This window comes from Acomys minous (genome assembly GCF_964271855.1).
Source record: "Acomys minous genome assembly, chromosome: 10".
In the NCBI taxonomy this organism is placed as follows: Eukaryota; Metazoa; Chordata; class Mammalia; order Rodentia; family Muridae; genus Acomys; species Acomys minous.
The window spans coordinates 725,906-739,409 of NC_140491.1; the positions used below are offsets into that span (position 1 = coordinate 725,906).

General features: G+C 42.3%; 1 protein-coding gene across 1 annotated transcript in view; it reads right to left on the reverse strand.

Annotated features, from left to right (window-relative positions):
- The window catches only part of ATP10D (ATPase phospholipid transporting 10D (putative)), a 91,260-nt gene that overhangs the window by 22,024 nt on the left and 55,732 nt on the right, over positions 1 to 13,504 (reverse strand). Inside the window, exons 11-16 of the mRNA XM_084800085.1 lie at positions 13,253 to 13,441; positions 10,232 to 10,841; positions 9,561 to 9,667; positions 8,040 to 8,166; positions 5,534 to 5,718; positions 7 to 313 (exon numbers count right to left, since the gene is read on the reverse strand). Of these exons, the coding sequence (XP_084656211.1) occupies positions 7 to 313; positions 5,534 to 5,718; positions 8,040 to 8,166; positions 9,561 to 9,667; positions 10,232 to 10,841; positions 13,253 to 13,441 (1,525 nt within the window). The remainder of the gene's footprint in view (positions 1 to 6; positions 314 to 5,533; positions 5,719 to 8,039; positions 8,167 to 9,560; positions 9,668 to 10,231; positions 10,842 to 13,252; positions 13,442 to 13,504) is intronic.

The window sequence follows — 13,504 nt, forward strand, 5'->3', positions numbered from 1 at the left end:
ACTCACCAATGGCCAGGGTCATCACATGGAGATGGTTTCGAACCAATTTCACCACCTCACTCTTTTGAAGGGGGGTGGCTCGACAGCAGACCACAGCTTGGCACCATGCAGTCAGCTCCAGGAATTGCTTTTGCAGACTCTCCTGCAGGGCGAACTCCAGGGTCTTCCCAGTGATAACAAGCCCCGCACGTCTGCAGCACTGGGGGTTAGGAGGCCGAAGAAATGCCTTTCCTAGTGATGCCTGCTTGGGAGAGGCTTGAGTTCTCTTCTGAAGATCTTTCAAAATTGTACCCATCAGCATTTCACAGGCACCCTGAAACCAGGAGACAGAGACAGTTAACCTCGGGTCTCCACTGGAGAGCTGGCTCAATTTTTCATTCTCTTGCTCTAGCAATTGCTGGATCAAGGCTGCCTCGGGTGGTGAACCACAGGTTACTGTCAAAGAGCACACTTCATAACTTTTCAACTTTGCAGCTCTTCGTGGGCTTCTGTGTATGTGAGGCCAGGTAAGGAGGCAGAAGCACCTCAGACACAATTTTACAGCTAAAATGTCTACACTGGATGAAAAATTCCATTGTGTTAGCTGTGTCTCATCTCCAGAAGTGGATCTCAAGAGTCCTTAGGTCTCATGCCACCAACTAGTAGTTTTTTGGCATCAAGCTAACACATCATCTGCCTGAGCATCAACTGTCTCATCTGCAAGAGGCACATGTTACCTCCATCCTAACAGTGCTTCGAGGACCAACTGAGACATGCAGCCATTTAAGGCAAGTGAGCAACATTCTCATCTTCCTTTGATTTAACACAGTAATCCACTCATAAGCATTTGCTGAGAAAGTGTATGAGAAAACATACTGGGCTTGGGACACAGGTCCTCACGGAGCTCGTACTCTGGTGAGGATGATCTTAGTGGTGTATATCACATCGGGTTTTGCATGCTTCTGCACTCTACCTGAGAGAGGAAATGCATTAATGGTAGTTATCCCCTTCTAACCGATTTGGGTTTTGGTGTTACTGTTCCTGGATACTGAACCTTGGGCCTTTCACATGCAACGCATATGCTCCGTGCATGAGCCACACCCTCAATTAATTCCCTAACTCACTTTTGAATCTTTTGTAGTGAGAGGAAAAAAGGCACATCCAGGCTAGAGAGATGGCTCAGCAGTGCACAGCATCTCCTGCATGTACACTCATGCACACAAACACATGTACACACACATAGTCTTTACTGTGAATGGTCTCCAAGTTTGTGAGTTCAGATTCTTTCTATCATTTACTTTTAATCTAAACTCTCAGGCTTTTCAAATCATATACAGCCAAGAAAAGAGTCCTTTCAGAAGAAATTGAACAAATTAATACATTATTTATTTAATTGTTATGATTATTGTTGTTGTTGTTTTTCAAGACAGAATTTCTCTATCAGTTCTGGGTGTCCTGAAACTCACTTTGTAGACCAGGCTGGCCTTGAACTCACAGAGATCTGCCTGCCTCTGCCTCCCAAGTACTGGGATTCTGATTGGTGGTACTTTTTTTTTCCATCTTCCTCTTTTTTATTGGTGATTTCATTATTTGAAATGGCTCCTAATTACAGCATTGCTAGTATCCCTAAACACTCAACAGCTATGATATATGGTACAGAGAAGTTACTGTGTTCAGTACACTCTTTTCAGGCATGAATTAGTGTGAAGCTACCCACACAGTTAACTTGAATGAATTCAAAATAAATATTAAATTATCATGAGAGAGAAACACACATGAAGCAATGGCATGTGTTGACCAATTGACAACATATTGTGACCACAGGCCTACAGGAAGTGAACTGAATCTCCATTAGGTGGTGGAGTGAACAACTCCACCAATCGTTGGGAGGGGTTGTTTATGTATAATGTGTAAATCACAATATAATATAAAGTATCTTGAGTAAGAGAAACAAAGTTCAACACTTGTTGTTATTTCACACTTAATAAGAAATAACAATATTTTGGTGTCTCTGCCTATGAAATGAGTTGAGATGTACTTGTTACAGTTGTCAGATGAGATCAAGCCTGGAAAGCCTTTTAGAGCTTCTAATAAAGACTATAAATATTAAGTGATTATTCTTAGGAGAAGATACAACTTAAGTCCTGTATATCTGAGTGCAGTAAACAACATTGGGACTTGATAATGTGAACACAAAAGAAAAAAACCTTCCTATGGATGGAAATGATGAAGGCTTCTAAGTGGATGCAGTTTGGTTTTAGTTTTGCCAGAAGTAAAGTTCACAGAGATGCATAAAGCTACCACACAGACACGACTTCAGATATACAAGGACTCAATGGCTGCCAAGCAGCTCCAAGAATGTTACAAAAGCAATCCATCGCAGGACAGTTTGGCTTTGTGATCTCTGAGTCCTTTTTAGCTTTTAAGGACTCCTGAGGAATGAAGATTGGAGAAGGGACACATTTACAGACTAGTGACTGGACCTATACTCTCAAAGCGAAATTAAATTATGTCCATTGTTTTCTTTTGAGCTGTGTAGAAAATTCATAAATAGGCAGCTATTAGGAACTACTGTCAATTAGATGTGCACTAAATATGTCTTAGACTGGTAGCTTTAAATACCTTCCAACATAAATTGTGTATTTATAAACAAATTTTATAATCATGCTGATTTTTTCCAATTAATAAAGTACCTAAATCACTAGATTAAAAATACATAGTGTTTCTAAAATAACTAGAAGAAAGGATTTTACATGCTTTTATCATAAAGAAATGAGAAATTACTAAGGCAAATATGTTAAATTTAATTTAGACATTACAGAATCCATTCATAGATTGAAACATCACATAATACCCTGTAAGTAGGCATAATTTTTATTTTCAGGTATCAGCTAAGAATAAGTTTAGTTGAGCCGGGCGTGGTAGCGCATGCCTTTAATCCCAGCACTCGGGAGGCAGAGGCAGGCGGATCGCTGTGAGTTCGAGGCCAGCCTGGTCTACAAAGTGAGTCCAGGACAGCCAAGGCTACACAGAGAAACCCTGTCTCGAAAAACCAAAAAAAAAAAAAAAAAAAAAAGAATAAGTTTAGTTGGGTTGGAGAGACTGCTTAGTCAGCAAAGTGTTTGTAAGCCTAAGGACCTGAGTTCAAGGCCCAGAAGCCAGGTGAAAAGGCTGAGCATGGAAGTTCTGCTTATAAACTCAGCAATGGGGACAGATGAAAATGGGCAGATCCCTGGAGCTTGCTGGCAGACCAGTGCAGTCCAATTAGCAAGCCCCAAAGCAAGTGAGAGACCTCGTTCAAAACAAAAAATAATAAGAAAAAACCAAAAAGACAAACAAAGTATATAGGCCCTGAAGACCAACACTAGAAATTGACTTCTGGCCTTTACATGCACATGCACATTCTCTTTCACACACACACACACACACACACACACACACACACACACACACACACACGCATGCCATTAGAACACTGGTTGACTGACCCACTTTGAGTTATAGTCATTATTTCTTAGAAATAAGAAACAGTTTGCAGCAACTTTTTCACTCCTGGAAGAATTGATATTTGATATATTTAACTGATATATTTAAAAAAAATCTATGGTTGTGTGTGTGGCTGTTCTATGAGGTACAAGATGTTTGGCAGCATTGCTGGCCTCTGAGAACAACAAACCAGTAGCATCCATCCTACTCTAAAGAGTGCCAACCAAAATGTCTCCAGGTCTTGCCAAGTGTCCTCTGAGAAGCAAAGTCCCCTTTGGCTGCAAAGAGTGACTGACACACCTGACCTGAGTGATGCCATGCCCACTTCTCATGATGACACAGATCAGTGTCTGTTCTCACAACACTTTCCCTGACAAATGCAGGGAGCCCCAGGCCCAGGGGGCATGCAACGCTATGCTTGGTTTCCCATGTATGCAGACTTGGAGCTATCTGGAAGGATGCCTGAACTGTCAATAGGCTTTCTCTGGGGGATGATTTTACTATTTTATCTTTTCTAAAAGGCTTCCACACTGTTTGAATATTTAAAATGACCATGCATTGCAATCTTAAGATAAAAGTTTTTCATGTCTAAAAAGCTTTAAGTCAAATTAAGAACACCAGTAATTAATTACTCTTTTCCATTTGTTTATGCATTTGATGTGTGTCTATGTTTGTGTGTATGTGTGTATGTTGGCATACACATGCCATGGTGTACATTTGGTGGTCAGATAAAAACCTTCAAGAGTCAAATCACTATCTCCTGCTACCAAGTTGGTTCTAGAAATTAAACTCAGGTCCAGGTTTGTCAGCAGCATTTCATCAGCATTATTTACATTTTAAAAAATTTTATGCCTACCAAATCCCTTGATAGGCATTGACACAGTTGCTATGTTTTTAGGTACTGCTGGCATTGGCGGCCATTACAGGAGCAAGTCTTGAACTCTGCAGAAGCCCTACACAAAACTGATGCTCACAGGAGGATGCTCACGGGAGGCTCTTCCTCATTTCTGCTCATAACCACCTCATGACATGGGTGTTACTGTTCATGACAGCCACACTGGGCAAGAAACTCCCTAAGGGCATACACTTGGTCAGTAGTTGGTAAATATTTCACCAGCCACTCAAGGCACATCCATTTTGAGTCACTGAAATGATTCTGACCCTGGATGGTAGTGGGCACTGGCTGCTGCTTATGAGCATGGTCCTTGGGGCTGCTATAAAAGAGAATCCAGTCTATGTTGGATAATGACAACTCTCTTTCCTTAAAACATACCACAGAGCTGAGTCTCAATGGATGCTTAGCCATAAAACAAGACAGCCAGCCTGTGACATCGGCTCAGGACCTGACCCCACAAGCTGTCTACAGAAGGCGTCACAAAGTAAGGATACTGTGACAGAATGAAGGGAGGAGGCAAGCAGGAAGCACTTTCAAGCAAAGAAAACAGTATGCACACACCTGGGAGCACGTCACTCTCCTAGGAGCCTTCTATGAAATACCCATTTGACTAATTCAAATGTCCATCCTAGTGCTTAATGGTGGTGGTGGGGGCGGAATGGGCGGTTCAAAAGCTTTTCAAGTCGTTCTGCTCTAACAACTCTGTCCCCTTTATTTCTACAATTGTTGGTTGCTCTTAGGAGCACTACCTAAATTTACCACTAGAGGGTAGGATTACGCTGAGAGCCTAATTGTAGAATTTATCATAAAAATAATTTACTAACAGAAATTACTACTTCTCAGCAACTTAAAAAGGAAGTAGGGTCCAGTCTCAAGATCTCGCACATATTCTCATTTTTTTCTGTTTGGACCAGTCTTTGCATACAGTAGGGGAAGGGGAAGTTGCAAAATAAAAGCGGAAGTGTCTTCCAATGCTTCTATTCATCCATGATGCCTCTGAGGCAGGCCTTTTAGAACTGTCACATCTTCCCATATATGAGCAAGGTCATTCAGCAGCATAGCATCAAGAAGCTACAGACAACTGGGTTTTCTTTTTTCTTGAATACGTCAATCTCCAAACACCCTGTGGGCTTCCGCTTAAAAGCATATTTGGCTCAGCCCCCACATGCATACTTTACTCTGTGTATTGAGGATGAAGAGCTTGTCCTCCGGCTCCAGGAGCTTGCATGCATAAGCTATGTTGACAGCTGTCTCCTGCTTGTCCCCAGTCAGCATCCAGACCTTGATGCCAGCTTTGTGAAGAGCTTCTATAGACTCGGGGACTCCCTCCTGCAGACGATCTTCAATGCCAGTAGCACCTGAAAAGTAATTAAAACACAAAATGTTGCTTAGAAACCAGAGGCAGCTGGAACTCACTTGGCCATTAGCTGAATCCTATATCCATGGGCCATTCAGTCCCGAACTATAGAAAGTGCAGAACAGACATAAGATATAAAGATTCATGGCGTTCTCACACATTCTCCTTGTGGAGTTTACCAAACATGCGTTCTCCTGTCAGCTAGTATTCTTATCAACAAATTCAAAAGTCAGAATCACTTGTTCACATACGTAACATTGCCCTGAATTTTACAGTTCTATGAAACACCCAATGTTAAGGGCAGGCTCTAAAGAGCACACCTGGCCGTAAGATAGGTCTGCGAGGGTGACTCTTTCATAGTGTCAGCCTACAGTGTCCTTTTCTAGAATAACTGGATGGGGCCAGATTGCTTTGGAATTCATGTTTTCTCACCTGTAATGTGGTAATACATTGTCTATTTTGTAATACCTGTTAGTCACAGATGTTTATTCATACTTCAATAGAAAAACTTGTAGATTTTCATGCTGATGTGAGTTAATTTATATACTAATACTAAAAATAGTGTTACATCAAATTGGATTTGATGTTGCTGTCAAATGAGTTTTGGCACTAAGCCCACAGAGCTTAATTCATCTGGAACGCAGGTGAGGAAGCATCTAAGCAGGTGAAGAAGTGATTACTATTTGAGAGGGAGCACAACCATTCTACTTGACATATTAAATGAGACCCTTTTTCCTCTAAACAGAGGAATGGAGCTCAGAGGCAGCTCTTGTGGCGCGTTCATGCGTCAATCAGAACCCACATCTGCATGCTTCAAGGCAGCGCTTCTCAACTTGATGGCTCCCCCAAATCTCTCAGGAGGATTTTGGCATTCCAGTGTCATGATCAGCCACAGACCTACAGCCCTGGCATTCCTGGGGACTTGGTTCTGACGTAAGAACGGTTTTTAGTTCTTTGGGTGATTCCAAGTATGGGCCGACCTGATATAAGAGGCATTGTGTTTCTGAAATTTGGGTTGAAAGCAGCAAAGAGGAGAAGAAAAATAGACATCATTGGATCACTCAAAGGTGCAGAATAATGACATGGGCCCTATAGGTGGGTACACTGAAGTTTTTTGCTTTTCAGAAATGTCTAAGCCTCTTAGTGCGAACAAGCAACTGTACTGGTCTGTGCCCTATTTCTTCTAAATAAGATACATGTTTGTTATAAAGATTTAAGAAGACATCACGTATTTAAGATGTTATCCAATCCCTTGCAAAATCCTTGTCTGGGATCAGGATGTTTGCTTTGGTTTGGACTCTATGTTGGGTGTTCCAGTTTTACCTCTTACTAAGAATGCCCACCCTGTTCCCACCACAAATAAGCGTTCTAGTTCACTGAAGTGGGACCTGGGTCTGAATGCACTGGAGCATGGGAAGAGACCAGAATAGACAAGAGAGGGAGAACCACATATGCTTAATAAGTCAAAGTGGCTAGCTGGGTGGTGGTGTCACACAGGTTTAATCCCAGCACTTGGGAGGCAGCGGTAGGCAGATTTCCGTGAGTTCAAGGCCAACTAGTTCCAGGGACAGTCAAGACTACACAAAGAAACCCTGTCTGAAAAACCAAAATGTGGGAAGCCGCGCTCACATTCGCCATTACAAGATGGCGCTGACACCCTGTGTCCCATGCTGACAAACAACTAATCTGCGCATGTGCGAAGGGATTTTCCACTCGTTGTGCTCTGCCTCTCCCGTGGCATCATCTCGCCCGATGACCAACAGCCAATCAGGGACTGACACGTCCTAAGCGGAGGACAGTTTCCTATATAAGGGAGGGGTTTCTGCTGTTTGCTCTCTCTGTCTCCGTTTTTCGTGTTGTAAGCTTATGCTCTTCCTCTCAAGAGGCATTAAAGCTTTACTGCAGAAGGATCCTGTTTGTGTATGCAGCGTCGTTCTTGCTGACGAGACGGTAACGCTAGCCACATATGGTGCCGAAACCCGGGAAGACCACACCATCGTCAGCACCTTCGGAGAGCCCCTGACTACAAGGAGGATTCAGAACTGCAGGGTTGGTAAGTTCGGAGAGGTATGCATATTTCTGAAATTCTTGGGCTGATTCTAGCTGTAATGTTTACTGCTGTAATTGTCAAGAGGGCAATAGATGAAGGACAGGTCGTTCTTGCTGACGAGACGGTAACGCTAGCCACACCAAAATAAATAAATAAATAGAGTAAAATATAAAAATTGAAAATAAAAATAAAATAAATGAGTCAAAGTGGCTAAAAGAAGAATGGATTTAGAGACAAAACTCTCTGCTCAGGCAACACAGCACCATACCTACCAAGTAATGTGAGTTTGTTCTCCAGCCTCATGGCAGATTCAACTAGCAATTCTTCCCTGTTGTCAATGCTGGCTTCAGCTAGAAAGTGGCCTTTCAGCCACTCTGCATATTCAGTGTCACTCATGACCTAAAGAGGAAGAAAACAGGTGAGGAGGCAGAGCATTTAACCTTGAAACATCCTACCAGGACCTGACTCTGGGCAAAATCCATGCCAACAACTTTGTTCCTAAATCTCACCCTCTGCACACAGTTGTACCTGATCCATGCTCCTTGACCACATGGACACAGGCTCCCAAACTCCGATATATTACAGCTTAGCATCTCTGGAGAATTTTAAGCATTACGTTGGGTGAACGTGGGTTAACCTATTAAACCAGAACTTAAGAAGGTGGAATGGGACTCCTATTAGTGGTTAAACGTGGGAGAATTCTAATGATGCAGCTAAGAAAATGTCCTCAAGGTTGTCCATTGAGAGTTGCCACAGCCAACTGCACTTCAGATATCTCCTGAGAATTAACTCTTAAGCTTCAGGAGAGGTAATGAGAGGCACCCTATAGAAAAGGCAGAAGGCCTTGGTTCTAACACAACTTAGATGCATCCTGGAGCAGGAGCCAGTGTCTTCCTACCTTTAGTGGTCATTAAGGGATGAATCTGTATTTTACGTCTTAAAGCAGGGTTGAGTGGAGGGGGTTAAGCAAGTTTTCTCTTAGACAGTCATTTTCGGCTGCAAAATAATTCGATTTGAGAAAATACAACATCTACTGGAATACACTCAAGTGAGCAGGTAGAGTTGGTTTGATTTTCAACCTACCCACAGAACCAGTCTCACCTTGCCCAGGCCCTCACCCCCCTCTACTCACACCCCCTCCCCCATAACTAAGACCTAGAGTGAGAGGTTTTGGCAATAATGGCCCTCAAAGCACTTCTGGGGCTCTGCTTCTCTCTTGCTATTGAACTTTCCACTTAGAAAGGGCATGCCATGTCTAAAGACTGTTTTCCATAAGAGTAAGCAAAACTGGGATTTAAAAAACCTGGCAAGTTTACTTTGATTGAGAGATCAGTTTATAGGCACATAAGAAAACAAGCAAACCAAAACTACCAAGACTACAAGAGAAACATGAAGGTTGCTCTCTGGTCATTGTTTTTTTTTTTTGTTTTGTTTTGTTTGTTTTGTTTTCAAACCTCATTTGATGCGAACAAACAGGGAGGATGTTATAAACAAGGTTTTAGGGGGAAGATAATAAGCTGTTGGGATTTTTACTTCTAGAGAAACAGCTGTTTACATGCAGGGCCACTTGTACTGAGATGCATGAGAATATAACCCTGAGGCACCTGCAAGAATCCCTTGGGGACAGAATCCTAATCCAGTCATAGGCAGCATGGAGAGGCTATAAAAAAGGGACTCTAGTCTGGGGAACCTCCCTGGTACCTGGGTTGGGGTTAAGGTCTGCCACACACTCATTTTCAGTAATAGGTAAACCAGGAGAAGCAGCAAGACTGGGGTGCGTTTGGCAGCCTCACCTTCTTTGCTATACATAAAGTACGCAGCCCTCGTTTGGCATACTCATCCAGGTGGCTCTGAGTTTTCTCCCTTATTATCATCTGTTGTTTTTCCAGATTTGTTCCATCTGAAATCATGAACAGAAAATCATTATTCCTGCCAGCCTGCCCAGTTAGACTTTTTTTCCTTTGAAAAATGACAGTTTAATCCATAATAAACAAAACGTATTTTAGCTTTGAATCTTAAATTTGTGTCTAGGAAAGGAACACAGCTGCATAATTTTTCACTTTGATTCTTTCCCCTTGGGCTGAGGAGGCACTAGAGCTTTGCAGACGCTGCCATGATGGCCAGTCCTCCCTATCCGCTCATGCACTCCTCCCTCACTAGGCAACAGGCTCTTCCTGCATTTCACACAGGTGGGCATTAAGTCTCTCTGGAACCTATAAAAAGATATTATAATTCCCATTTTTCCAAAGACCAGATAGAGAACACCACAAGGACATAGCTGATGGCAGATTTCATATGTAAACAAACTGAGAGCCGTGTAGGTCCTGGGCCCCTCTGCCTTCCCACTCAACAACAGGCAGCATTTTTCCTTTTCAAGTATAACTTCAAAAGCGTTTACCAAAACACTGGGCATGGCCCGAGTCCTCAGCCCGGCTGATCACCACCATAACAACTGTAAACTTACCTGGGGAAGCCGCGGACAGCAGCTCCATGATTACAGAATCAGCGCCTTTGGTGTACACAACGACTTGTTTGTTAATAGGATGCCGGACCACGACCGACATCCTTTTCCTTACTGAGTCAAAGGGCAGGATGTGTAAGAGTTGGAATGTTAATGAGCCTAGAGCAGCAAAGTCCACCACGACCTGCTCTGGGGTCCGCGACTGTAAAGTGCAATGGTATGCCCTGGCGGCGTAAACCAAGGCGGCTTCATCTGGACTCTCCGCCTCATAGCACAGGTTGGACGCCAAGGGCAGTGGTCCATTTAAGGCTTCAGCTGAGCCAGTGGTGAGTCCTACTTCACTGTTTTGTGCCTCAGTTTCTGTACAGCAAGCTGAGTTACTGGCCAGGGGGCTTCCACCCATCTGGGAAGACTCATCCTCAATAGGAGGTGACAGTTTTGTTCGACTAAAGAAGGAGATTCTGCTCACAAAGGCGCAGGGAGTCCCAGAAGTTGGGTCCTTCCCACTGGCAAGGGACGGTGAACTTGATCTCCGGACAGATAATTTCTGGAAGATGTTTTTAATCTCTTCCAAGGACTTGATGGGCATTCCACTCAACGAGGAGAGCCCAATCTAGGAAAGACAATGGAAGAAAGTCTTAACAACAGGCTCAAAATTAGGTCCTCACAATTCTGAAGTCCAACTGGGGGAAAAGATGGAGTTACTACAATCTTAACTGTCAGTCTACTTTCTCCCTAGAAATCCCATAGCAAATAAGAAGATAAGTAAAAGGTACCAGGGGAGAGGATGTAACATGTGATGACATTATACATTTCTTTAACTATTTAGGAAGAAAGTAAGAAAGAATTCTATATGTATAAAATATATTACCTTTATTGGTACAGATTAACAATAACAATTATAAGCGAATTGCTCTTTGTTCTTGAAAGGCAGAGGCAAGAGGACTCCAAATTCAAAGCCAGGCTGGGTTACATATTGAAACCCTGTCTCAAAGAACCAATTATGAAACAATTATTCACCATTAAAATAAAGATTCACATTAATTAAAGATTCAATATCAAAGCAGAAATGTCTTCTTGATATAGATTTTAAAATGGAGTTTATAGAGCATGGATATATTATTAGAAAAGTTCAGAATGTGTGGAGCATTACAGAAAAAGTTCAGAAAACAGTAAGAGAAAACTAGAAGAACAAATAATTAAGCTCACACATCACCAAGACCACTGGAGGAAATTAAGCAAAAGGCTAACAGAATACAGTTTTCTTTTCTCTTTTCAGAATCTATAAAAGGTTGTTATCTTGACAGTTATAACAAAAGAGGCCAGTACATGACAGTCAGTTAAGAGGAACTTATCCCCATCATCACATGATTTTAACTCTTTATTAGTGTGCCATTTGTTCTTATTTGTTCCTTGTCTTCTTTTATACTTTTAATATCAGTGATTAAGCTTACAATTTCATGCCTATCATGAAATATCACCCAATAGATTCTAACATTCATGTAGAAGTACATGGAGAATTTAAACATTCTCTTCATAAACTGACTTTTTGACCATCGAAGGGCTCTTGCTGGTCAATCTTTGGCATTACCAGCAACTCAGACATAAAGCAAAGCGTGCACCTTATCATGGTGAAGTCTCTGCATCTTGCAGCATTCCCCCTTTCTCCCATTTCCCTAAGAATCTGGGAGATGCAGGGGCTCTTTATGCCTGTTGTTAAAATAGGAATTAATATGCCATGCAACATATCTGGTATAAAGTAGGTTTATTGTGAGAAGCAGGGGGAGAGGAGGGTGCCTATGACAGAAAGAGACAGAGAGAGAGAGAGAGAGGGAGTAAAACCAAGAGATCTTAAGACGCGGGGGGCGGTCCTTTTTATACAGCACATGCCTGGAGGGTGATGCTGTCAGAGGTTGCTAGGCCCCTGAAAGACAGACTTGTATGTTAACACCTACAAAGATTTTATTCTAAGCACTAAAGCATTACATCCTCTAGGAATAAATCAGGAATACTTTGTACAGAGAAAACACCAAAAATTACCAGCTTTTAGAACAAGTATAAACTATTGTGTAGTACAATTTTGTTTTTAAATCCTGGCATTTATTCTCTAATTGCATAATCACTTTTTCTAGAGTATCTTCTTAGGCAATACCTTGTAAAACATGGTATCTGATCAGGTGTGGCTTAATGGGAAATGAATTACTTTTATGTTAAAGTTCCCACCTCTGACGTTGCCAAGAGAAAATGATCTGTTGGAAAATGAAATTTTAATTGGGTTTTGCTGTAAATTGAATTTTAAGTGGGTGTGCGGGAAAGGAAAGATATGCCAGGAGCCTAGCATAGCACGATAGATCACCAGGCTCTACAGCGCTTTCTTTCTTAACTGGAAATGAATTTTCCATGAGCTCTAAGGTACAACTAGACTAAAGAACCGCTGAATTCTGGCACACCATACTCATTGTATTACAGACAGACTGTGTTAGAAGATATCCTGCTGGTACATGGAAAAAGTTTGTCAGAGCCACGATCTTTAATGCTTCCAACTTTTTTTAGTGTGGTGCATATGATGTCATGGTCTCAGAAGCCTCACAGACGACTTCAATTTGGTAAGGGAATGACAGCAAAGTGGGTGTTCTCATCTGCAGTACTCCCCTAGGCAAGTCACAGAGCAAGCTTGGATCCTACTTCCTAAGCTCAACTTCCACCCTCACCCCCACTGGACACACAGGTTTTGCAACCCTGGTGAAATCCTTCCAAGGCATCTTTACAATGGAAGAGCAGAGCAAGGGTGCCTATAGCTCTCTCTGTCTATCTCCAAGGGCTCTGAAAGGACTAAACCCAGCCCTGGTAAATCTCCTGGAGCATGGTACATGCAGAGCCAAGAACATGGCCTGTGTAAATGGTATGAGACGCGATTTTTGCTGCCATTCCTATTTAATATGATCACATAACAAAGCCAATACAGATGGTATAAACTCCATAGTGTCCCCTCCTGAGAATATCTTTGTTCGAATTGCATTTTACCTTTTGCCGAGGTTGGTTTGGAGCAGAAACCACCACTGTGTTGCAAATTGCCAGTGCGATAAAGAAGTCCATGATGTACAAAGTCTCCAGTGGTGGGTTCTGTGCGGTACCGTCCAGTGGGTTGAAGAGCTGAGGGGTAATCTGGCTAAATTTTTCCAGAAGTCTGGTATCTGGTACCACATCTGTTTCCTGAAGAGACAATATGACAATGTGTTGCCACTAACATAAGTAACTTCTGCAATAGGCATGTAA